Source organism: Capsicum annuum, chromosome 6 (genome assembly GCF_002878395.1).
Source record: "Capsicum annuum cultivar UCD-10X-F1 chromosome 6, UCD10Xv1.1, whole genome shotgun sequence".
Taxonomy (NCBI): domain Eukaryota; kingdom Viridiplantae; phylum Streptophyta; class Magnoliopsida; order Solanales; family Solanaceae; genus Capsicum; species Capsicum annuum.
The window spans coordinates 163,632,582-163,655,958 of record NC_061116.1 but is presented as its reverse complement, the minus strand read 5'-3'; the positions used below and the strand labels follow the sequence as shown (position 1 = coordinate 163,655,958).

At 34.1% G+C, this 23,377-nt stretch overlaps 2 protein-coding genes across 2 annotated transcripts; one reads left to right on the top strand and one right to left on the bottom strand.

Moving 5' to 3' along the window:
• The first annotated feature begins 6,469 nt into the window (after positions 1 to 6,469).
• LOC107874129 (60S ribosomal protein L19-1-like) lies at positions 6,470 to 18,021 on the top strand. Its single transcript, XM_047414450.1, has 2 exons — positions 6,470 to 6,522; positions 17,613 to 18,021. Exons 1-2 carry the CDS (start codon positions 6,470 to 6,472, stop codon positions 18,019 to 18,021), a joined length of 462 nt encoding a protein of 153 aa, XP_047270406.1.
• Positions 18,022 to 22,134: 4,113 nt separating this feature from the next.
• On the bottom strand, positions 22,135 to 22,959 carry LOC124899543 (craniofacial development protein 2-like). Its single transcript, XM_047414449.1, has 2 exons — positions 22,575 to 22,959; positions 22,135 to 22,400 (listed from the first exon to the last, which is right to left on the bottom strand). Exons 1-2 carry the CDS (start codon positions 22,957 to 22,959, stop codon positions 22,135 to 22,137), a joined length of 651 nt encoding a protein of 216 aa, XP_047270405.1.
• Between the last annotated feature and the right edge of the window lie 418 nt (positions 22,960 to 23,377).

Here is a 23,377-nt window from a genome sequence, read left to right as displayed (position 1 = left end):
AAATTGATGAAAAATTAGTAATTATAAGATTAAAACATTACTCAAGTGAAAAGGAGTGAAATTGAGGTTTAAAATCAAGCCCTAGTATTTTGAGGTTTTGAGAAATTAATCAACAAATTACTAAGAAAATGGTGAATTCTTACCTTAAATCTGTAAGAGAATCAAGAAATAGATGTAACATAGCTTCACAAGCTCCCACAATCTTCACTTTTAAGCAATCACACTATTTTAGGGTTTAACTCTCAAGAGGCAAGATGAAAGAATGGACAAAATGAGTCAAAAGGGGTAAAAAAAGCTGCTATATATTGCAGAAAAAACAACTATAGTGCAAATTTTTCTAAGTCCAAAGGACTTCGATGGGGTGCTCAGAATTTCTTCGAAGTCAGATATATGCAAACGAACTATGTAATCATACTAAATTAAATACTCCAGACTAAATGGTGATATCATATTTTTGAAAAAAATTATTTTCACGAAATTGGCCCACGAAATTTGAAACTATAATTTTTCAAACTGAGAATCGAAATGAGATTTAAAATCCATAAAATCGCACCAAATATGTTACCACTCAAAAATTGACGTTCTAGATCTATTGGCGAAGTCAGATATTTCATATGAGGTCGTTTGACCAAATGTGGGTCCCATACTTATATTTTTATTTATTTAACTTTTCAATCAATAAGTCGAAATAAGCTCGGTTGCACGAGGAACCAAACCAAATATTTACCTAGCCTAAAGTCGATATTCCAGAGCTGCTGGCATAGTTCGTTCAGTTATTCGTTGGAGGGATCAAAATATATCCACATAAGTCCAAAATAAGGTTTTCGAAGCCATAAAAAACCATAATATCACATAAATGGTACTAAAATATATCGAAAACCATGAAAATCACCCCACACCCTAAAAATATCATAACACAACTAGGGGGGGTAAAATAGTCAAATCATACAAACTAAAAAAATTTCACATATTTCATTAAAAAACAGGTCGTTATATCATCCGCTACTAAAAAATCTAGTTCGTCTTCGAACTAAGGTAAAGAAATACCCGAATCAACAAAGATCTGGGGATAAGAGCTACTCATATCAGACTTGACCTCCCAAGTAGCCTCATCTATAGATTGATGTCACCACTGGACCTTAACCATAAGGATCACTCTAGAGCGCAACTGCCTAACATACAATACCTCAAACAGAGCCATATCAATACTGTAATAGTAGGCATTATTATATGCAAACTCAACTAAAGCCAATGATGCTCCCACTGGCCACCAAAATCCATCATGCATGGGCGAAACAAATCCTCTAAAATCTTAATAGTTCGCTCTGACTGACCATCAGTTGGGGTGAAATATCGTGCTAAGATCAACCCAAGTACCCAACTCATCCTAAAAAGACTTCCAAAAGTAAGATATGAACACAAAACTTTGAGCCGAAATAATGGACACTAGCACACCATGCAGATGCACAATCTTACGAATATGGATACGGGCCAACCTCTCAGCACTGAATGAGACCTGAATCAAAAAAAAATAAGCTGACTTGGTTGATCGATACACGATGACCCAAAAACTGTTAGAACCATGATATGTATGAGGCAAACCATTCACAAAGTCCATAGTGATCTATTCTTGTTTCCACTCATTAATGGGCAACCTCTGAAGTAACACACTAGACCTTATTTTCTCAGCCTTCACCTGCTGACAAAATAGGCAACGAGCCATAAAATTTGCTACACCTTGCATCATACCACCTCACCAGTAATGCTGCCTTAAATAATGATACATCTTAGACACACCTTAAAGAATGGAATACCAAGAATAATGGTCCTCCTCCAAGATTAACCTAATCCAGTCACCTACTCTCAGCACACAGACTCGGCCTCCAATCTACAAAACTCCATATGAATCAAGTGAGGCTTCCTTAGCCTCCTCACCCAACACCTTATTTTGAATCAATCTCAATCCAACATCATCAAATCAATAAGCCTGAATCTACTCCATCAAAGAAAATTTAGCCTTCATAAATTTCAAAACACGCCTCGATGTCGAAATATTAAGCCTAACTATCTGGTTAGCTAAAGACTGAACCTCTAAGGCTTAAGGTCTCTCCTGGATCAATAAATGTGTCAAGCTATCCATGTTAGTCGACTTCCGGCTCAAGGCATCCACAACCATATTAGCCTTGCCCGGATGATAGAGAATGGTCAAGTCATAATCCTTAAGTAACTCAAGCAAACGATGCTGCCTTATATTAATATCTCGCTGGGTAAAGAAGTATTGAAGGCTATGATGATCTGAAAAGATCTTACAACAGACTCCATATAAGTACTACCTTTACAACTTTAAGGCAAACATAACTACGAACAACTCAAAATCATGGGTAGGATAATTCCTCTCATGAGGCCTCAATTGATGAGACGCATAAGAAATTACCTTGCCCTCCTGCATCAACACAACACCCGATCCAACATCCAAAGCATCACAAAACATGGTAAATCCCACACCCTCTTTGGGCAAAGCCAATATAGGAGCTGAAGTCAACAAATTCTTAAGCTTTTGGAAGCTCGCCTCACAAGAATTGAATCACTAAAAAAAATCTTTTTCTAGGTCAACTTGGTCAACGGATTTGTAATAGAAGAGAAACCCTAAAAAAACACCGACAATAACCTGCTAAGGCAACAAAAATATGTATCTCAGTGGGCAAAGTAGGTCTAGCCCAATCACGAACCGTTTCAACCTTGGTTAGATCAACTATTATACCTTCCTTAGTCACCACATGACCCAAGAGAGAAACAGACTCCAACAAAATGTGGTAGGCCATTTTAGAAAGAGTAAAATTATAGTATGTTTGGCCAAACTTCTAAAATAGAAAGGAGCATATAACACCATCACTACAACAACAACAACAACAACTAAAGCAAAACATATAATTAACATAAGGGATTTAATATAATATTTATATTTATTGTAATTTAGGAAGAAATCATAAGGGAGAGATTTAATTTTTGGCTCACCTGAAACAACCCAATTAATGAAAGGTATTGTCTTGAAAACTCCCAATTTCATAATCGTATTGATCCCCAACATTTGAAGATTTTTTTAAAGTTTGATTGTATATATTAAATAATTCATAATTGGGTCTATTTTTTAAATTATGTTGCTTCAATCTGGTTATTTTCACAAATAAATGATAAGTATATGGGATCCTCGACTCGTTTGATCATGAATATAAAAAATGTATTCACTTTATTTGGTATTTTTGAAATTGAAACTAGAGTTAGAGTTGTGTTTGATCATAGTATTTTCAAAAATATTTTAGACTTTTGATATACTGTTTTATAAAGTGTTACAAAAATTGGTTGCAAGAAAAGTAAAAACACTTCAAGAGGTGCTTTTTAAAAAATCAAAATTTGAGAAAATGCATTTCATAATGTAGTCTATAATTTTCACGGCCAAACAAGTATTTAAAAATAAAGTAAAAACGTATTTTAAAATATTGTGAATAATATTTATGGCCAAACATTTACTAAGTTTTACTCACTTTTGAACAAATTTCCTAATACGCGATTTGAAGTAGCAAAAAGATTGTGTTTATGAAATACCCTGGGTTTTGGACCTTGGAAAATTCTTGAGCTTTGGGCTCGCTATCCTAATAATGACTCATCATACAAGTCGTATTGTGTAGGTATGGGTCAGGTGACCCAAATCATGAGGTGTCCAGTGGATGGTGGTTGGGGTTTTTTTATGGTTACGATTTGGTGGTATGAGTCGTTAGGGATGGTGACGGGTCATTGGGGCTATCCTTAATCAAATTAGAAACTTAGTGACTTGACTTGACTCTGAGTATGAGTGGCTCACTAAGAGCCATGAGGATAGTTTATGAGTAGTAGGGTTGAGTCCTATATTGTCCAGTGTCTAATTCCTTAGGTTCTCTCTTGGATACGACTAGACCATATAAGTCGTATGGTTAGGTCATGTGTGGGGTCATGGAGTCGTATGGTGGATAGTGTATGGGTGTTCTACTCACTGTCTTGGTGATGACTCAAGGGTACGAGTCGTATATTATGGTCACGAGTCAAGGGGTCAACTTGTAACCACCTGCGGTCTTTTTACAATTTTAAGTTAGGGGCACTTCAAACATTTCCCACTCATAACCCCCAAGACCCCACATCCCTATTACACTTTTTGGTCATTCATTCCACACTTTACAAGATTAAACATCCTCTTTACACTCTCAAAATCCTCTCAAGCAAAAGTTGGCTAGGGTTTATCTAGAGTAGTCATCTAAGGGCTTAAGGATCAATTTCTCTCCATGAATATTTATAATTTAGGCATGTCACTCTTTCCTTATTTTTAGTTTACTAAAAGCATATGTTTAGAGCTTTATTCATAAATTATTAATGGTGGTTTTGAAACCAAGGTTGAGGGGTTTGAATGCATATTATTTAATATTGTTTTCTATGTTTTAAATTATGACTATGCATTTTCTTAATTATGATTTTGCATATGTAGGTGCACAGGAATGATGATTTAATGGAAGGTCATGGTTGAACCCAAAATTTGATGATTTTTGCTTTAATGATGGCATGCCCTCGACCTGTTTGTGAAATTATCAATGAGAATGATTTTGCCTCATAGTTCAATTATTCTTGGAGTCCTTACATTGCATAAATGGTTAAAGAAACATGAATTTATTTTAGCTGGTTCCATATGGTTTTGGAAAGGCCTTGGTAGCCATGATTTGATTATAAATGGTTTTGGTTAGTTAGAAATGATGGAATCTAATTTGTTCTAAAGGTTTATATGACATAAGGTAGTAGACTTCCAAGCTCTAATTTTGATATAACGAGACTAACGGTTCATGCCTAATTAAAAGACTCATTGGAAAATAATTAGGAATGTGTAAATGGTTTTAATATGGGCTTAAAGAGGGTTGAGTAGCAAAGTCGTGGAAGGTGGGGGTCCCGGGGAGATTGACACTGAAAACACATTTGCTGATGTGAAGGTGGTCTTGGTGACCATGTGCATGATGTCGCACTTTATACTTTTGGGAGATATACTAGTTATCTCAGGTTCTTTTCTCTGATCGTGCAGCTAACACACACTGGGGCCCTTTCAATAGGGTTAGGTGAATCCATATAGCCTGTGGGTGGTTTTAGAGCGGCCAAGCTACACAACACAGGTTAAGGATTTAAATGTATGCTAAACCTTGTTCCCTACCCCGACATGATGTATATGTATATATGTGTTTGATTATGATTATTTGATTTAGTTTTGAATGATGACATTATTTTATCTTTATCCCTAAGTTACATGTCAGCGTTCACTCTGTTAACCGTCTTTGGGCACTGTATCCTCATGTGATGTAGGAACCAGCCATATTACCATTCCTCCTGCTTAGTAACTTGGTTTCGGGGACATCTTTGAGTCAGATTGAAATGGTGAGCTTCCATACTCTGGAAGACTCTATTTCATGTTATGGATTCTTTTCATTATTGTTATTTCTTTGATTTTTATTTTGGCTATGGTAAGGGGCATGTCCTAATCGAATATTCTTTGAATCTGGATTAATGATTTGTCGGACTACTATGGGCATGGGTGGTGTCGGTATTAGTGTTAGCCTTAGTATTTCTATTGGCATTGAAAGTGGTATTGGTTGGAAATTTGGTTGTGGTTGTTTAGTTATGGTTATAGACTTCATCTAATGTATTTAAATTATTATTATTTTATCTTATTATATGTTCAAAATTCATCCAACATGGGATGTAGGGTGGTTAACAATGGGCTATTGGGGTGGTATTTGATCCTAGCTGGACTTGACATACCCGACACTACTAGGCCCTAGTTCAGGTCGTATCATATTGGTATTAGAGCCCTAGGTTCATTATCAATTGGGAGTCCACAATGCCGTGTCGAGTAGAGTCTCTTTTAAGGATGTATAACACACCATACTCATAATGGAGAGGTTAAAAAAATTTAGGAATATTTCTCTTTCTTTTGTTCTATTTTTGGGATGTAGAGTCTAAGGTCCCAAAATGTTCTCTAATTATCTCTTATTTGATTTTCAAATCATGCCACCCAGATGATCTGAAGCTTACAAAAACTCCTCTATCCCACCTGAGGAAAATATTGATGGGACCCATCCTAGTTATGAGGTCCATACTCGATCTAGGGGCCCAATTCCTAATTTTTTTTCTTGGAGTTCCATCGATCCTCTCCAGTCCTTCTCGAGCTTCTTAGGTTGATGTGATGAATGTTATGTTTCATCAATCTATTTATATGTTGGCACAGCTGGTAGCTTTTCAGTCTGAGCATGGTGCTTCTGTTACTCCATCTTCTAAGGCCACAAGGGTTGGAAAATTTATGAGGTTGAATCCTCCTATGTTTACTGGTGTTAAGGTTGCAGAGGATCCTCAAGGTTTAATCAATGAGATGGAAAAGATCTTTCGCGTTATGCATGCTACTAACATGGAAGGTGTGGAATTTGCTGCCTATCAAGTGAAGGATGTAGCCTACCAATGGTATGAGTTATAGGAACAGTCTAGGGGTGATGATGCTGAGTCAGCCCTGTGGGATAATTTCTTTAGTGCTTTTCTGGACTGCTTCTTTCCTCAAGAGTTGAGGAAGGCAAAGGAGGAAGAGTTTGTTAACCTAAATCAATGCAAGATGTCAGTCAAGGAGTATGTATGCCTTGAAGTTTTACCAATTATCTTGGTATGCTCCGAAGTTGGTTTCTAGCATGAGGGCTAAAATGAATAAGTTTGCTTTCGAGTTGTCTAGAGACTTGATTTTGAAGAGTAAGGTTGCCTTGTTGAACAAAGACATGGATATCTCCAGGTTGGTTGTGTACATGCAACAGGTTGAGAAAGAGAAGAAGAAACAAGCTGAAATGAGGAAAAGGCAGAGCAATAAGTTTAGATTTTTTGAACAAGGTGGTGGCTAGCAGCAGAGTGGCATGGATGGTAAAACATGGCCCAAAAATAAGTGGGGCAATGGGGGGTCTTATTCGACGACTAGTGCTCTCTACCCAAAGCAGTTAGGTAATAGGGTTTTCATTATGGCAATAATTTTAGGGCACAGAATGCCTAATCTTGGGCTAGTAAGGCCCAAACAGCTCCATCCTATCCTCTTTGTACATTTTATAGCCGATCGCATTGGGGCTACCCTGATAAAGAAAAGGACAAGTGCTTTAACTGCGGTCAGCTAGGGCACGTGATTAAAAACTGTCCTGTTGATAAAGTTGCCTCTGGGTCAAACAAGGTTCTTGTTGCCTCTTCATTAGCTCTGGAAATAAAGGGTACCCCATCTACTCTGGCACTAGTTGGAACCGACTCTATGCTCTCACTACTCGTCAGGAATCAAGGCATTACTTGATATCATTATTGGTATGTTGAAACTCTTTTCCCGTGATGTGTACTATTTACTTAATTCGGGGTCCACTCTCTCTTATGTGACCTCATTTGTGGCTGTGTATTTTGATTTTAGTCCCGAGTGTATTTTAGACCCTTTTTTGGTTTCTACCTCGGTGGGTGACTTTGTAGTTGCCAGGAGAGTCTATAGGGGTTGTGTGGTATTTATGGGCGGGCGGGAGACTTAGTGGATCTGTTTATATTAGACATGGTTAATTTTAATGTCATATTGGGGATGAATTGGTTACACTCATGCTACGCTTTTTTAGACTGTCTGACCTATAAGGTCTTCTTCGAATTCCCTAATAAGCCAGTTATTGAATAAGAGAGTAGTTCTCTAGTTCATAAGGGAAGGTTCATAATTTTAGGGCTCGAAGATTAATCTCCAAGAGGTGTCTCTATTCTAACTCAGAGCATCCTTCCTTACATTCCATCCCAGTAGTGAATGAATTTCTTAAGGTCTTGCCTAATGACCTTCCTGTGTTCCTCCCGATAAGGAGATTAATTTTAGGATGATCTTGTTCCGGACACTCGTCCTATTTATATTCCCCTGTATAGAATGGATCCAGTTGAATTAAAGGAGCTTAAGGAGCAACTAAAGGATCTTTTAGACAAGGGTTTTATCCATCCTAGTGTGTCCCCATAGGATGGACCAGTGTTGTTTATGCATAAAAAGGAAGGTTTTCATTGAATGTGTATTGATTACCATCAATTGAATAAGGTAATAGTGAAGAATAAGTACCCTATTCCAAGGCTAGATGATTTGTTTGATTTGCTTCAGGGTGCTAAGTTTTTCTCCAAGATCGATCTTTGGTTTGGGTATCATCAGCTAAAGATTAAGGAAGTAAATATTCCTAAGACTGCCTTTTGTACCCGGTATGGGAATTTCGAGTTCTTAGTCATGTCTTTTGGGTTGACTAGTGTCCCGATGATATTTCTGGACTTGATGAATAAAGTTTTCCATCAGTTTCTAGATTTATTTGTTATTGTGTTCATAGACGATATTCTGGTGTACTCTAAAACCAAGGTGGATCATATCGATCACCACTGCATTGTATTACAACCCTAAAGGAGCAGCAGTTGTATGCCAAATTTTCAAAATGTGAATTCTGGTTGAACACTGTCACTTTTCTAGGTCATGTTATTTCTATTGAAGGGATCATGGTGGATTCGCAGAAAGTTGCAACAGTTAAGAAGTGTCCTAGACCTATGACTCCAATCGATATTTGGAGCTTCTTGGGTTTAGCTAGTTATTTCAGAAGGTTTATGGAATATTTTTCTTCTATAGCTGTCCAGTTGACTAAACTGACTCAAAAGAAGGTAAAGTTTTTGTGGTCTGATGCTTGTGGGGGTAGTTTTGAGAAGCTAAAGGATAAGATGACTTCGGCTCTAGTCTTGACTTTGACTGAAGGCACAAATGGATTTGTGGTCTATTTTAATGCATCCCTTGTGAGGCTTAGTTGTATATTGATGCAGCATGGCAAGGTGATAGCTTATGTCTCTAGACAGTTGAAGGTGCATGAGAAGAATTATCTGACTCATGACTTGGAGCTATTGGTTGTGGTATTTGCATTGAAAATCTAGCATTACTATAGAGTGCCCGTGGAAATTTTTTCAGATCATAAGAGCCTGTAATATGTGTTTACTCAGAAAGAGCTGAACCTCAGGCAAAAGAGATGGCTTGAGCTGCTAAAAGATTATTACATGAGTCTTCAGTACCATCCAGGTAAAGCTAATATAGTTGTTGATACTCTTAACAGGTTATCCATGAGGAGTCTGGCTCATATGGATAAGGGAAAGTGATAATTGGTGAAAGATATTCACAGTTTGTCTAACCTTGGGGTTCATCTCTTGGACTCTGAGGATGGAGGTATATTTGTACAAAAAGTGGCACAATCGTCTCTTGTTGTAGAGATAAAGGGAAAGAAAGTGTTGAATTCTGTCCTGATGAGGATCAAAGGTGATGTAGGTGCGCAGAAAGTAATGGCTTTTGAGATTAGTACTGATGGTAAGTTTCGGTACCAAGAAATATTATGCGTTTCAGATATGGATGGATTGCGAGAGAATATCTTGGTTGAGTCACATGATTCACGCTATGCTATTCATAATGGTTCGATAAAATATATCATGACCTTAAGAATTTGTATTGGTGGAATAATATAAAGCGAGATGTGGCTAGTTTTATAGCTAAGTGTATGGTGTGTCAGCAAGTGAAAGCTGATCCTATGCGGCCCAAAGGATTGTATCAAGACATTGATTTGCCTGTGTAGAAATAGGAAGTGATCAATAAAGATTTCGCTACTGGTATTTCTCGATCTCAAAATCAGTTTGATTCAGTTTGGGTCATCGTGGATAGGATGATGAAGTCTGCTTATTTCTTGCTAGTGAGAATAATTATTTTGGCAGAGGATTATGCAAGGTTATATCTCCAAGATATTGTGAAGTTGCATGGGGTGCCAGTTTCTATCATCTCAAATTATGGTACATAGTTTTCATCGCACTTTTGGTGGTCGCTTCAGAAAGGTTTGGGTACTAAGGTGAGTCTCAATACGTCTTTCCACCCGCAGTCAGATGGGAAAATATGAAGAACTGTTCAGATATTGAAGGATATGCTTTGAGCTTGTGTGATTGACTATGGTGGTAGTTGGGTTGAACATTTGCCTCTTATAGAGTTTGTGTATAGAAATATCTACCACACTAGTATTGGAATGGCTCCGTTTGAGGCCCAGTATGGTAGGAGGTGTAGGTATCCTATTGGTTGTTTGAGGTTGGTGAGGCAAAGATGTTTGGTCCGAACTTGGTTCACCAGGCCATGGAGAAGGTGAATGTGATTCGGGATAGGCTTAAAGCCTTCTAAAGTCACCAAAATTCCTATGCAGTTGTAAGGCATAGGGTGTTAGAGTTTGAGGTTGGGGATAGAGTGTTCTTGAAGGTGTCTCCCATGGATAGAGTGATGCGGATTGATAAGAGGGGAAAGCTTAGTCCTTGGTATGTTGGTCCGTACTTACTATTGAGAAGGGTAGGTAATATTGCGTATCAATTAGAGTTGCCTTCTAGTTTGAGCTCCATTCACCCGGTGTTCGATGTGTCTATATTGAGGAAGTGTATGGGTGAATCATCATAAATTATGCCTATCAAGGATATTGATATTTTAGATTCCTTATCTTATGAGGAGATCCCGATTGAAATCTTGGATCGACAAGTTCATCGGTTGCGGACAAAGAATGTAGCTTCGGTAAAGGTTCTATAGAGGAACCACAAGGTTGAAGTGGCTACTTGGGAAGATGAAGAGGACATGAAGTCTAAGTATCCATTCTTATTTTCCACTCTGAGATCGTGCATAAGGTATGTGTTATTCTTAACATGTATGTTTTCTAACTTATTTAAAGGTAAGAGTAAAGATATTTGGGAGTTTGATCGTGCTAGTCACAACCTTTTTCTCTTATGGTTACGGTTTGGTGGTATGAGTTGTTAGGGGTGGTGAAGGGTCGTTGGGATGATCCTTAATATAATGAGAAACTTAGTGACTTGACTTAGCTTCAAGTATGAGTGGCTCATTAAGATCCATGAGGATGGGTTACGAGTGGTAAGGTTAAGTCGTATGTTGTCCAGTGTCTAATTCCTTGGGTTCTGTCTTGGATACGACTAGACCATATGAGTTGTATAGTCAGGTCATGTGTGGAGTCATTGAGTCATATTGTGGATAGTGTGTGAGTGTCCATCTCACTGTCTTGGTGATGACTCAAGGGTCCGAGTCGTATGTTGTGGTCACGAGTCAAGGGGTCGACTGGTAACCACCTACAGTCTTTTTACAGTTTTATGTCGGCAGAGGATTATGCAAGGTTATATCTCTAAGATATTGTAAAGTTGCTTGAGGTGCCTGTTTCTATCATCTCGGATCATGGTACATTTTTTTCATCACACTTTTGGCGGTCGTTTCAGAAAAGTTTGGAAAACAATGTGAGTCTTATTACTGCTTTCCACCCACAATCAGATTGGCAAGCGCAAAGAACTATTTACACATTAGAGGATATGTTTCGAGCTTGTGTGATTTACTATGGTGGTAGTTGGGTTGAGCATTTCCCTCTTATAGAGTTTGCGTATAACAATAGCTACCACTTTAGCATTGGGATGGCTCCATTTGAGGCCCTGCATGGTAGGAGGTGTAAGTCTCCTATTGGTAGTTTAAGGTTGGTGAGGTAGAGATGTTTGTTTTGGACTTAGTTCACTAGGCCATGGAGAAGTTGAATGTAATTTGGGATAAGATTAAAGCCACCCAAAGTCTCCAAAAGTCCTATGCAAACATGAGACGTAGGGAGTTAGAGTTTGAGGTTGGGGATAGGGTGTTTTGAAGATGTCTCCCATGAAGAGAGTGATGCGGTTTGAAAAGAAGGAAAAGCCTAGTCCCCGGTATATTGGTCCGTACTTAGTATTGAGAAGGGGGGGAAATACTACGTATGAATTGAAGTTGCCTTCTAGTTTAAGCTCCATTCACTCGGTGTTCGATCTGTCTATGTTGAGGAAGTGTTTGGGTGAATCATTGCAAATTGTGCCTATCAGGGATATTGGTATTTTAGATTCCTTGTCTTGTGAGGAGGTCCCGACTGAAATCTTGGATCGACAAGTTCGTCAGTTGCGAGTGAAGGACGTAACTTCAATAAAGGTTCTATAGAGGAACCACAAGGTTGAAGAGGCTATTTGGGAAGCTAAAGATGATATAAAGTACAAGTATCCATTCTTGTTTTCCGTTTTTGAAGATCGTGCGTAAGGTATGTGTTATTCTTAACATCTTTGTTTTCTAACTTAGTTAAAGGTAAGAGTTAAGATGTTTGGGGGTTCAATAGTGCTAGTCACTGCCTTGTTCCATAATTCGGGGACGAATGATCCAAGTAGGGGAGAATTGAAATACCCTGGATTTTGGTCCTTAAAAAATTCTTGAGCTTTGGGCTGACTATCCTAGTAACAACTCATCATACGATTCATATGGTATGGGTACGGGTCAGGTGACCCAAATCGTTAGGTGTGCAGTAGATGGTGGTTGGGGTTCTGTTATGGCTACTATTTGGTGGTACAAGTCGTTAGAGGTAGTGACGGGTCGTTGGGATGATCCTTAATTAAATGAGAAACTTAGTAACTTGACTTGGCTCTGAGTATGAGTGTCTCACTAAGAGTCGTGAGGATGGGTTACGAGTGATAGGGTTGAGTCGTATGTTGTACAGCATTCAATCCCTTGAGGTTCTATCTTGGATATAACTAGACCATACGAGTCGTATGATCAGGTCACATGTGGGGCCATGGAGTCATATGGTGGACAGTGTATGGGTGTCTAACTCACTGTCTTGGTAACGACTCAAGGGTACGAGTCGTATGTTGACGATTCAAAGGGGTAGACTTGTAACCACCCGCAGTTTTTTTTACAGTTTTAAGTTAGGGACACTTTAGACATTTCCCATTCAAAATCCTTAAGACCCCACATCCCTATAACATTTTTTGGTCATTCATTCCACACTTTATAAGATTAAACATCCTCTTTATTCTCTCAAAATCCTCTCAGGCAAAAGTTGGCTAGGGTTTCTCCAAAGTTGTCATCTAAGTGCTTAAGGATCAATTTCTCTCCGTGAATCTTTGTAATTCAGGTATGTGACTCTTCCCTCATTGCTAGTTCACTAAAAACATATGTTTAGAGCTTTATTCATGAATCATTAACGGTGGTTTTGAAACCAAGGTTGAGGGGTTTGAATGCATATTATTAAATATTGTTTTCCATGTTTTAAATTATGACTATGGATTTTTTTAATTATGGTTTTCCACATGTGGGTGCATAGGAACGATGATTTAATAGGAGGTCCATGGTTGAACCCCAAATTTGATGATTTTGGCTTTGATAATGGCATGCCTTTAACTTATTTGTGAAATTGTCAATGAAAAGATTTTGTCTCATAGTTCAATTATTCTCGGAGTCCTTGCATTACATAAATGGTTAAAGAATCATGAATTGATTTTGGTTGGTTTCATATGGTTTTGAAAAGGCCTTGGTGTCCATGATTTTACTATTAATAGTTTTGGTTAATTGGAAACAATAGAGTGTAATTTGATCTAAAGGTTTATATGACATAAGTTAATAGACTTGCAAGCTCTAATTTTGATATGACAATACCAACGGTTAATACCTAATTAAAAGACTCCTTAAAAAATGGTTGGAAATATGTAAATGATTTTAATATGGGCTTAAATAGGATTGTGTAGCAAAGTTATGGAGGGTGGGGGTCCCGGTGGACCGACACTGGAAACTCACGTTTGTCGTGTGAGGATGGTCTTGGTGATCGTGTGCATGATGTCGCACTTTATATTTTTGGGAGATGTACTAGTCATCTCAGGTTCTTTTCTCCGTTCATACGGCTCATACGGCTAACATGTACTGGGGCCCTTTCAATATGGAGCTGAACCCTTATAACCCGTGGGTGATTTTAGGACGGTCAAGCTACATAACCCAGGTTAAGGATTTAAATGCATGCTAAACTTTATTCCTTTTTTCGACACGATATATATGTATATATGTATTTGCATATGGTTATTTGATTTGGTTTTGAATGATGTCATTACTTTATCTTTAGCCCTGAGTTAAATGCTAGCGTTCACTCAGCTAACCATCTTGGGGCGTTGTATCCCCACGCGATGCAGGAATCGGCCATATTGTCAATCCTTTTGCTCAGTGACTTGAATTCGAGGACAACTTTGAGTCAGATTAAAGTGGTGAGCTTTCATACTCCGGAAGACTCCACTTCATGCTATGGACTTCTTTTCATTATTGTTATTTCTTTGATTTTGGTTTTGGCTATGGTCGAATTTTGGCTATGGTCGAGGGCATATCCCGACTGGACATTCTTCGATTCTGGATAGAGGCTTTGTCGTACTACTATGGGCATGTGCGGTGTCGGTATTAGTATTAGCCTTGGTATTGGTATTGACATTGGTATTGATACTGGTTGGACATTTGGCTGTGGTTGTTTGGTTATGGTTATAGACTTCATCTAATGTCTTTAAATTATGATTGTTTTATCTTGTTATATGTTTGGAATTCATCCAAAATGGGATGTAGGGTAGTTAACAGTGGGATATTCGAGATGATCTCCGGTCCTGATTGGACTTGAGATACCCGATACAACTAGGCCCTGGTTCGGGTCGTGTCAGTTTATTTATATAAACAATAACAATATATTCTATGTAATTTTATAGGGCGTTTTAGAAAGAGTAAAATTATAGCTTGTTTGGTCAAACTTCTAAAATAAACTTATTTTAAAAAGTGCTTATTGTAAAAGTGTTTTTTAAAAAAATATTTTTGGTGATAATCAGTTTGTGTTTTTGATCAATAATTTAAAAAATATTTATTAGCAACAATTAATGTTTGACCAAGTTTTAGTGCTTTCAAGTTTATTTTTCCAAAAGTGTTTTTTCAAACAAGTTCTTTTAGGAAAAAAATTATTTTTTTAGTTCTTAAAGAACAACTTTTGTTACTCCATAAAAACACTTATTATTTGAGCAATTTTTATAAATCTCAACTGTTCATACCTAATCACGCCCCATTCTGCTTTCCATTTAAGGAATAAAAATGTAAACACGGATTGTTGAGTGTATAAGGAATAAATATACAAAATCATAATTATTTAGTGTATTTTTATGAGGTCACATCAACACTGAAACTATAAATTAAAGATTGATAAATTCTGGAAAAAAATGATGTACTGAATTTTTTTGTTCTGTTTTATAAAACAGAAGTTTTATATCCGTTTTTGTTTAAAAAATTAAATAATACTAATGAATAAGGGAAGTGAAAAAGGTGATTTTTTATTCTCTGACACATGCTGATTTTTTCTGTTTCTGTAGGGAGACGTAATTTTTTATTACGAATTGTAAAATGGAAGTTTTTCTTCCTATTTACAATTAGTAATAATTTATTATATTTTATTGATTTTTTTAATAATTTTATCTTTAATGGCTCCATCAAAAAAAAATATTCTCTTCGTTTAAAATAAAATGACTTACTTTGATTTGATATAAAATTTAAGAAAATAAAGAAACTTTTGACTCTTGTGACCTTAAATTAAAGTTGTGTTAAATATATCAAAATATTTTTTAATCTTGTAGTTTTAAATATGTCATGTGGAAAGTTGAAGTTAAAGTATTGTAAAAAAGGAAATGAATTATTTTTTTTTAAATGAACTAAAAAGGAAAGTGGGTCATTTTTTTTAACAAAAAAAAATATAAAATATAATAAAATATTTGTTTAATCTATTTTAATAAATTTAAAAAGTGACTTATTTATGTTACTTTCTGCATATTGTGGCTCGCTCCAATTTTAAATTCAATTCTGGACCTAACTCGGCCACTTTTGTTGGGCCATCTGAGATTTTCCAGATGGGTTGTGCTGCCCGTGCCACGGAATATCGGCTAATGGCATGGAATATCACTGTTAAAAGTTATAATTAAGGATCTTTCTGAATTTTTTTCACGTATCTGTATATGTGCAGATGAAATATTTGATACCAAATAATTTTTTCGAATGGTCAATTATATTATCTTAAATATTCAATAATGATCTTATAAAAAAAATTAACTATCATATTATATCTCAATTATTAAATATAAAAAAAAAAAAATCTACCTTCACCCCTACCCTTCACCTACATCTCCACCCCTCATCCCCCTCCCTTTCATCTCTCTCCCACCTCTAATCAAATCTATACGGGAAAAAAAAAACAATTATATAATTATAAAAACAATTTTTATGTTTCATATTTTTTAAAGAATATTATTCACAATTTAAATATATAGATTCTTAATTACCCTTCCCTCTCCCCCCTCCCCTCTAATCAAATTCTATGAGTAAAAATAATATGTAATTGCAAAAAACTTTTATGTTTCATGTTTTGCTTTATTATATTATTTATTTATTTGTCTCACATCTCTTCTGTTTAAGATTTACAAATAGTTTTATTAATTATATTTGTTAATTTTTTAAATATTCATTTCACACTTTTGTAATGTGTATATACATTAAATCTTCGAAAACCTTATATTTGTTAATTTTTTAAATATTCATTTTACATTTATGATGTTTATATACATCAGATTTTCGAAAAACTTTAGATTCTTTAGTTACATTACTAACAAAAGATAGATGTCATGTTAGTTGTAAATAATAAAAAAATTAATTAATAAATCAAACTAAGCATAAACAACATACCTTGATAATTGTTTTGAAAAATCTTATATGCATGATCTATAGTCTCTTTGTCTATGATAGAAATTCCACATAACAAAAAAAAAATTGTTATAAATAATAATAAAATAATCTAAACTCGAACTTTAAATAATATACAAATTGTGTATAGATCTATTAATGTAAGCATATTGCCAACCATGAATATGGCAAGACAAAATATCAAGTGGCAGCACAATAGAAAGTCAAGTGGCAGTCTTTAAGACAAGATTATAAATATTGTAATAAAATTTTTGAATTAAAATATAAAATATTTATATTTAAAACTATTATTTTTTTAAGATTATCATTAGCTTGAAATTAGCAATATAAGTTTATCCCTTTCAAATATAATTTAAAATATATTCAAAGATTAAATAAAATATAAAATATTAACTTAAATAATAATAATATTAGTGGTAGAAATAATAATTAAATAAAAAATGAAAATAAGTAAAAGAAATTTACAGCTGTAGTAGTACATAGAAGTTACAGTGGAAGAGTAGTTGTACGTATAACTAATAACTAATTAATAATTATATGAAATAACAATATTATATTTAAAAAGATAAGGAAGAGAAATAAATTTATTCTTCTTTTATTTTGTTAGTATTTATTATAAAAAATATGAATTAATCTCAATGATTTTAAATATTTCTCTTAATTCAAATATATATCTAAATTAAGCATGTCAAATTTGAAAAAGGTAAGAATAAGGATATTCGAATTCAAATATTTCTCTTAATTCAAATATATATTAAGATAAGCATGTTAAATTTAAAATATACGAGGATAAGGATACTTGAATTGGAATTTTTAAATGAAAATTGAATTGAAATAGAATTCTTCTTTTTAATCTTTTTAATATATATATATATATGTACTCCTATTTTGATATGTAGTGTTAAGTTTTCTTCTCACTTTGTTATTGATTACTGATTAGTCATTCTGGATATGGTAAACGTAAGAGTACCAGAGAGGCTAGGTTGCCCACAAAGGTGCTATGGATGAGGAGGATAAGAGTCCTTAGGCGGTTGTTTCGCAAGTACAGAGAGTCTAAGAAGATTGACAAGCACATGTACATGAAGGTAAAGGGTAATATCTTCAAGAACAAGCGTGTGCTAATGGAGAACATTCACAAAACAAAGGATGAAAAGGTTAGGAAGAAGACTTTGTCAGACCAATTTGAGGCCAGGAGGGCAAACAACAAAGCAATCGGGGAAAGAAAGTTTGCAAGGAGGGAGGAGTGTTTGGCTCAGGGACCAAGGGAGAGACCAGTACAACCTGCAGCAGCGGCTACGGCCATCACCCAAGCCCAGCCAACCCAGGGATATAAGAAGTCAAAGAAGTGAGGATGATATGGTAAAGAGGCTTTTACAAAAAAAAAAAAAAAAAAGGCTTGGTCCTATTTTTGTTTTTCGTTCTTGATATCATTGGAGTTTGAGTTGCCCTTCTTTATTTTACTTCTAGAGAACATTACATGAGTTTGAAGCAGCTTAATAGCTTTAAAGTTTTGATACGTTATTCTTATTGTATCTGAGTTATTCTTTTTCATCATTAACTTTGATTATTGTTCTGCCAAAAAAATATATATTAGCTTTGTGTATGAATTTACTTATTATAAAATTCATGATTTTACTTTCTACTATAAAATACATATTCAGAAAGTTTCACATACATTATGAAATTCATTTTAGTTATAAGGACATGTTAATAATTTTTTTTGAATTTGATTTATAAAAAAGTAAATAGTTTTTAAATCAAATATATGAGATAAATTCATATTTTGATAGATGTAAAAATTTTTGACTTAAACTTTAAATTATAATCACTTTTAACAGACTAGATTATTTTTAAATCTTCTTCTAATCTATATGTCATATATTTTATTATGCATAACAAAATTTATCTATTTTAATTTTATATTTTGAGCTAAGAAAGAAGAAAACTAATTGAAGGTCAAATTAGAAAAAAGTAAAGTAATCAAATTACGATAAAAAAAATATACATAAAGGTTTGGTTTGGTTGGGGGGGGGGGGGGGGAGGAAGGGAGGCAATTTAAATAATTTGAGAATATAATAAAGAAATCATAATACACATACTACTATTTATAAAATTTTGCACAGAAGAAATGGAGGGACAGTAGAATGAAAATTCAAATTATTTTTGACAATCTAAAATCTTTAAATTTTCAGAATACAATTAAAAATATGATAAATAAAAACTTATTTACAATTACATGATTATTTTTACTAATATATACTTGATTTTGAGGGGGGGGGGGGGTGGAGGGGAGAGGAGCGAGGTAGGGATTATTAACAATCCACCATCTTTAAATTGTGAATAATATTATAAAAAAATATATGAAACATAATTTTGTTTACAATTAGATGATTTTTTTTCGAATAAATTTGATTACCAGTGGGGCATTGGGTGTGGGGAAAGGAATGAGTGTGGGTGGAGGCGTGAGGGGAAAGTGGTAGAAAAATATTTATATTAAAAGAATGAAAAAATGATTGGGGGATGGGGGGATGGGTAGAAAAAGATTTTATTTTATTTTATCATTTTATTGAGAAATAAGATGATAAATGATTTTTCTTAAGATAATAAAATTTAACAAGTTCGAATGAGACATTTCAATATGAAACGATCAGAAATATTACTTGATTATTATTTGCGTATCACGCGGGCATGTATACTAGTTAAAAAATAAGTTGAAAAGAATTTAAAGAATAAAATGAGAAGTTTGATTGAAAATTTAGTTTATTTAGAAAGAGTTAATTCAAATTATCTAGTATAGAGTTTGTTTTCAATTCAAAAGGTAAAAGAATCCTAACTTCCATTTGAAATTCAAAATTCAAAAATTTAAGACTAATTCAACAAACTAATTTTCAGCAAATTTATCTTTTTTTAAAGACTACTACTTTAAATAATTTATATCTCTAAAAATAATATTTATCCTTTTATAGTTTCAATTTTAAAATATAAAATTTTTTATAAAAAAATTCAAACTAAATATATTTTTAGCAAACTTTATCTTAATCTTTAAACTAATTAAAATAAATTTTTTATTTTTGTATATGCAATTTAAAAATATATTAAAAAAAATGTAGAATACTCTCAAAAATGTCATACCTCCAAAACATGTAGAATTGGTTTATTTTGAAATTTTAATCTTTATCTTTAAATTTAAATAAATAGTATAATAATTCTAAATAAATTTATAATTAGTTACTTCTAAATATTTTACTTTCAAATGTGTAAATTCTCATGTATACACTACTAAATTATTACTACAACACGCTATCATTTCTTTATTGATTGTTATGATTATGAAATAGTTATAGTTTATTCAAGGCTCTTCAATTGTGGTTATGAAATAGTTAGATTATGAAATAATTAGAGTTTATGCACTGATATTATGACTTCTATTATTTATTTATTTATTCATTTATTATTATTATTATTATTATTATTATTATTAAATGAAATAGTTAGAATTTATTTGGTACTTTTTAACTATGCGTTCCTAACTTTAAGATAATGAATTTTTGTAATGCTTCTACAATCTTAATATTTTTAAATATAAATATTTAATATCCTTTAATTAAATTTTTTTATTACTATACTATCAAACTTTGTCCTAAAAATTGCCACATGTTTTTTTCAAATTAAAAGCATACAACTTGTGTATTACTACTACTATTATTTATTACTTATTACTATTAGTATATTATTAAATAAACTCTCTTCTATTTATTAAGACTTAATCTTTCAATTTAAAATTTTTATTACAATATTTTAAACTTTGTCTTAAAATATTTTTTTAATTTTATCCTAAAAACTGCTACGTGTCTATTTTAATATTGGCATCTTGTCTTGTTCTCTCTCTCTCTCTATATATATATAGAGAGAGAGGTCAATAGATAGACAGATAGATAGATATCCCATCTATTTATGTGTCAATCATCCTATGATTGAAGTATATTTTTCTTAATTTTTAAAATTATAAAAATATAAAATTAACTATTTTTAAAAATCAGGATAAATAATTTGAGAAGGAGAGAATTATATATTCCATTAGCTTGAGGCAAATATGCATCGAAACATTATATAAGAAAGAAATAAAAAAGGGTTGTTGTTTACAGTCTGTTGACACCCAATTTAGACTCGTCTTTTTTTTTTAAAATTATTTTTTCTATGCTTCTTGATCCTAAGTGATTTTTAAATAAATTCGTATTTAAATTTCTATGAATCGTTGAAAAGAATAAAAAAGAAGGGTTTATTGTTCTCCTATCATGTTTTAAATATTTTAACTGAATATAATTAGCCATTTAATATCAAAAATCATACAAAAAATATTTTGTACTTGCATTCACATTTTTCTTCTAACTAGTTTAATGTACGTGTTTTGCACGTGTATATTGCGTCAATTAAATAACACAATAAGAAGAATAATTGTTTACAAATAGTTGTTTACACTACACTAATGAAATAATCCTATTTGTTTATATAGTGTTCCTATTAGATATTTTGATTTTGAAATTCTTTTTCAATTTATTCTAAAGCGTTTTATTAAATATTTAAGTTAACCGCATAAAATTTGTTACCTTCTTTAGAGGTTTGTGCATGTAATCAAAGAAGGTAACAACTTGAGTCATAAGTGACTATAGCTACAACACTTTATAATATGTTTAGTGCTTGATTGAAACAAATTGTAATTCAAGTGTTTGAATAATAAATATAATTACTAATATATTTTGCAATATATTATATTATTGTATCTTATCTAACATCTTCTCATATTATTGTATTTCAATCATTTTAATGGATTCATTTTATTTAAAATTTACTTTAGATTCATAATTTCCTTGTAAAAATACATAAACCTATGTCTAGACAAAAAAAATAAATAATAGCATATAGAAAAGCATACCCAGTATATTTCCACCAGGTGGGGTTTGGAGAGGGTAAGTGTACGCAGTCCATACAACTACCTCAAAAGTGAGATAGAGAGGTTGTTTCCGATAGACTCCCGACTCAAAATAAAGCAATCTAAGATAAGATAAGAAATAGTAATAGAACAAGATACAATAGACATGAACAAATTCAATAAAACCAAAAAGCAAGATACTTCAACTACCACACCAAAGCATACAACAGCCTAAACTCTTACTAATCTTCTACCTTAATTCGCCTCCTCTACACCTTCTTATTCAGGGCCAGGTCCTCGGTAAGCTGAAGCTGCTCTATATCGTGTCTAATCACCTCCCTCCAATACTTCTTTGGTCTACCTCTACCTCGCTTGAAATCATTCCTAGCCAACCTCTCACACCTCCATACTGGGGCATCCGTGCTTCTCCTCATCACATACCTAAACCATCTCAGCCTCGTTTCCCTCATCTTGGCTTCCACCGAAGCCACTCCCACTCTATCTTAGCCCTAGTGACCACTAGCTTCGCCTCTCATCTAGAAATCTTATTTTCCTCTCTATTCTTTCGTTTATCTTCTTCGTCCTTACTCTCTGCCAACTTTGCATACGCTCTCTTCTTGGCCGTCACTTTCCCCTTCACCTCTTCATTCCACCACCAGTCCCCTTGGTGCTTGCCTAAACGAACTCTTGAGACCCCCAAAACCTCTCTAGTAGTCTCCCTAATGCAATTGGCATTCGCGTCCCACATACTATCAACATTTCCTCCACTCTCCCAAGACTTACTCGCCAACAACTTATCTGTTATATCCACTGCACTGGCCAAAGTCAGACTGCCCTATCTAATTCTCGGCTGATCCTCCATATCTCTCCTTCTCCGCTCCTCTAAGATCCCCAAATCCATCACCAAAAGTCTATGTTGGGTCAAGAGAATCTCACTCGGTAAGACCTTACAATCCTTACAAACACCCCTACCTCCTTTGTTAAGGAGCAAGAAGTCAATCTGAGTCTTCACTTTCGAATTACAAAAGGTAACCAAGTGAACTTCCTTCTTGGGAAAGTTCGAATTAACTACCACCAATCCAAACGCCTGAGAAAAATCCAGAAGTGCCACTTCTTCAACATTCCTTACACCGAACCTATAGCCTTCATGCACATCATCATAACCTTTCGAAGAAGACCCTATGTGACCCTTAAAATCCCCTTCTATGAAAAGTTTCTCATTACTGGGGATACTCCTCACCATCTGGTCCAAATCCTCCCAAAATCGTCTCTTCTCTTCATCATCTAAACCTACATGCTGTGCATACGCACTAATAATATTCCACGAAGACCCTCCAATAACTAGGTTAATTGACATCATCCTATCATTTACCCTCTTAACCTCTACCACTTGCTCCCTTAGCTCATCATCTACTAAAATATCTACACCATTTTTGTTCCTCACACTTCTTTAGTACCACAACTTATAATCATCTACTACTATCGCCTTAGAACCTACCCATTTGGTTTCTTGAAGACAAGCTATATTAATTTGCTTTTTTCAATATGACCAAAAAATATATATTCATATTTTACTGTGCTTAACCTAAAAAAACACCGCGATTTTGATCTATGCAACATTGCTCACTTTTTTCTTCATGGTAAAACTCTAGGAGACATTTCACTCCTGTGTAACCATGTGTGCATGAAAGAAAATCTACCCAACTTAATTCCCATAATATTAATTATATACATCTAAATTTTTCAGTCAACAATAGAAAAAGCAAACATCTAAT

Bases quoted from the DNA above. Each gene is read 5' to 3' on its own strand.
- LOC107874129 (XM_047414450.1), top strand. From the start codon at position 6,470: ATGGAAGGTGTGGAATTTGCTGCCTATCAAGTGAAGGATGTAGCCTAC. The intron at 6,523-17,612 runs GTATGAGTTATA...ATTACTGATTAG, and splicing joins AAGGATGTAGCCTACCAATG to TCATTCTGGATATGGTAAAC.
- LOC124899543 (XM_047414449.1), bottom strand. From the start codon at position 22,959: ATGTCAATTAACCTAGTTATTGGAGGGTCTTCGTGGAATATTATTAGT. The intron at 22,401-22,574 runs GTAGGGGTGTTT...TGGATATAACAG, and splicing joins CTTGCTCCTTAACAAAGGAG to ATAAGTTGTTGGCGAGTAAG.